The sequence below is a fragment of the Mesitornis unicolor genome, unplaced genomic scaffold (genome assembly GCF_000695765.1).
Source record: "Mesitornis unicolor isolate BGI_N332 unplaced genomic scaffold, ASM69576v1 scaffold7062, whole genome shotgun sequence".
Lineage (NCBI taxonomy): Eukaryota > Metazoa > Chordata > Aves > Mesitornithiformes > Mesitornithidae > Mesitornis > Mesitornis unicolor.
In genome coordinates this window covers 1-3,433 of record NW_010171124.1, presented here as the reverse complement: position 1 = coordinate 3,433, position 3,433 = coordinate 1, and the positions used below count along the sequence as shown (strand labels likewise).

At 60.0% G+C, this 3,433-nt stretch overlaps 1 protein-coding gene across 1 annotated transcript in view; it reads right to left on the bottom strand.

Annotated features, from left to right (window-relative positions):
* The window catches only part of LOC104537121 (cyclic AMP-responsive element-binding protein 3-like protein 3), a 3,265-nt gene extending 1,567 nt beyond the window's left edge, over positions 1 to 1,698 (bottom strand). Inside the window, 5 exon segments of the mRNA XM_010179914.1 lie at positions 256 to 393; positions 396 to 445; positions 860 to 1,115; positions 1,281 to 1,405; positions 1,683 to 1,698. Of these exon segments, the coding sequence (XP_010178216.1) occupies positions 256 to 393; positions 396 to 445; positions 860 to 1,115; positions 1,281 to 1,405; positions 1,683 to 1,698 (585 nt within the window).
* Positions 1,699 to 3,433: the final 1,735 nt, after the last annotated feature.

Sequence of the window (3,433 nt, the reverse complement as noted above, 5' to 3'; positions counted from 1 at the left end):
CTGGGTGACGGCATCACCCCATGCCTGAGCCCAGGGACCACCATGGAGACCACAGGGCAGGGATGGGATCATGGTGTGGGAAGCATGGGGACAGGAATGGGGAGGGGATCATGGTCTGGGAAGGGGCAGGGATGGGGAAGGAACAATTGTCCAGGGAAGGGGACAAGGATAGGGACAGGGAGGAATGGGCAAAGGGACAAGGATGGGTCTGGAATGGAGCCTCAAGATGAGGATGGGATTGTGGTCCAGGAAAGGAAAAGACTGGGGACAAGGAGGTATGGGGACATAGGGACAGGGACTCACGGCATCAGAACTGCCTGAGAGCAGCAAGTCCTTGACAGTGAGGGTGCAGGATGTGGGTGGAGGGGCCCCGGGCAGGTCCCGGGTGGAGGGGCCACGGGCAGGTCCTGGCTCTCCTCCAAGAAGAAGCTGGGGTGCCACATGTCTGGGCAAGGAGAGAGCAGAGGCTGTCACAGTCTGTGTTCCCCTCTGTCCCACTGTTCCCAGGACGGGACCCCCACCCCTTCCATGGCCCCAGGGCTACAGTGACTTGCTGCCACCTACCAGTCCAGTGGCCCTGGACTGTGTCCCCCCATACTGTCACTCTGGTCCTACCCCAGCCCTATCAAACACCCCGCACTGCTCAGCCCACCTCAGCACCTTCAAACCTCCCTCTTCTTCCAGTCTCTCCCACCAACACCAGCCTGCCCAGTTCACCCCAGTTCCCAAGCTCTCCTCACTCCCCCAAGTTCCCCTGAGTCCTCCAGGCCTCCCAGTTCTCCCCAGTTTGCCCAGTCCCCCCCAGTCCCTCCAGTGCCCCCAGCCTGGTCCTTGGCCCAGTCTCTGCCCCATGGCTCACCCAGGTTGATGGAGACCTCAGGGTGTGGGACCCCAGTGCCCCCTGGGAGGGGCAGAGCCCGGCAGGTGTCGGCGTAGGGGTACAGGGCCTCGCCAGGACCCCCATCACAGCACCTGGGGGGGCTGTCGAGCTGGTCGGAGTGGGGGTCGTCAGAGACCCCGCTGTCGCTGGTGGCTGGGGACCAGCCAGGTGAGTCCAGCACCGAGTCCCTGGAGCCCAGGATGGAGCTGAGGAAGTCCTCGCCGTCCTGGGCATGCTGCAGGGACATGGGCACCCATCACCGTGAGGTCACCCTGGGGTGCCCACAAGAGCTGCCCGTGCCAGGTGGTCCCAGCCTCCGGGCAAGGCGTGGGGATGGGGAATCTCCTGCCAGACCAGGGGTGCGGTGGGAACGTGGGCCCCCCAGCCCCAGGGGACTCACCCCATCCTCATGCCAGGTGCCCGAGGATGTCCCCAGCTCTACGCCACGGAGTATCCCGTCCTGGCGGTCGAAGAGAAGGTCCAGCAGGTCCAGGTTGTCGAGGCCGCTCACACCGGAGGCCATGGCTGCAAGGTGGCAGAGTCAGTCCCCAACCTGGTCCCCGTGATTGTCCTCCCCAAACGTCATGGCCCCAGGGACACCCCAAATCATGGGGCAGGCATGGGGAGGGTGAGAGGGGGCGTGTTTGGGCATGCGCACGCATGTGAGGGACCACAGAGGGGTGTATCCACTGTATCTACACACGTGTGCATGTGTGTGGCTCCGTGTGACCACGTGAGTGTGTGCACGGCTGCGTGTGCACGTGTGTGTCCACACCACGGGTGTGTGAACGTGTGCCAGCACCTGAATGTGAGCACATGTGGGCACATATGGCAAAGCCCTACGTGCACATGTGCACGGCACCTCGCTGCCTCCTTCCAGCTGCTGAAACTTCCAAATCCTCTATTTTTTCCCCCCAAGAGAACTGCACAGGCAGGGGCTCCCCGCAGGCACCCAGCTGCCCCAGTCCCACTGTGTTCCCCAGGAGCAGGATGAGTGTGCAGACCCGAGCGCAGGGTCAGCTCCTCCGTCCCACCCTGTCCTATGTGTGCGACCGCTCCAGAAGATCGAGTTAATCATTCTGTGCAAGCAGAGAAGGAGGAGACTCTGCCACTGGCCGGCCCCGAGGAGGGGACTCAACCCCGCTCTGCCACTGCCATCCCAGGCACTGCTCAAGACCCCAGACTCTGAGAAAATCAACTGATCAACCCAAATGACTGACAACCCAACTAACCAACCAGCCAACAAACCAGTTGACCAACCGACCAACCAGTTGACCAGCCAAATCAATGCACTGGTCTAGAAACAGAACCAATGGTCAACCCTGTTGGCCAACTGACTGAATGACCAAATAACCAACCCTCTGACCACCTGACTGACCAGTCAACTGTCTGATTGATTGATCAACCAACTCACTACACAACTACCCAACCCACCACTCAACTACTCAACCCTTTATCACCCAACCGCATTTCTCAACCTATTTAGCACTGGCTCAAGTGTCCTTCAAGTCAGGTTTGGAGATGGCTGCCACCACCGCAATGTTTAGCTGGTCAACCCAGGCAAGGGGCTCTACTGCACCCTGTCCTTCATCCTCAACCCTTCCAGTGAGCCCTGATGGCCCCATGGGACAATCAGGTAAAGGGACCCCGTTGAGTGCCGGCAGGCAGGACATACCTGTGTGAAATCCCAATCCCACAGATCCGTCCCTTCTTCTCAACCCCCTTAGTGCGCAGAGGAGCAGGGCAGACACCAAGCCTGGTCACCTCCTCCTCCGTAGTGCCCTGACCCGAGTGGCAAAGTTTAAACTCCAACTGCACAGAAATAACACCCCAGATTGCAAAATCTCCCAGCCCTGATAGGGGACAGCGACGAGCGACGGCAGGGCTGTCCCAGGGATGGACCTGCTGTGTTCCGTAACTCATTAGCCAAATGTTTCTGTCCTCCTCTGCCAAGCGGGGCAGGAAGAGCCCAAGGCTGGTGAGCAAAGTCCAAACACTGTGATTGCCCATGAACTTTCACCCATTTTTGGGGACAATTTCCCTTTTCTGCAGACAAGCGTATCGGCATTAATCACATTTTATAGGCGTTGAGAACAACATCTGGAGAAGACTTGGACTCTACCACTTATGGCTTCCTCAACAACAAACCCTGGTCCCCTCTGCTGGCCCAGACACCTGGGTTATGCTGCTGGCAGGGCTGCCTGCACCCTCTGTGCCTCAGTTTCCCCCATGGCTGCTTGGGGGCCGAACACGCCAACCCAACATGTGTCACCCATGACACCCTCCCAATGACTCCCTCCCCACCAGATCCCCTGGGATCCCACCTGATCCCCTTGGTGCAGGGAGGGGACTGGTGAGTAAGGCAGCGTGTGACCGAGGCGTGGCATGGGGACAAGGCCACGTCCCGCTATCTGCCGCTCAACGCCCTCTGACCAGGAGGCAGCAGAGAAGGCAACCACCCCGGTTTATGGCCCTGCAGTCGAGACGGTAACCGCTGGAACCGAGCAAAGGGCGCCCACCGGCCTGGTGCCATCGTCCTGGGGCTGTTAATTG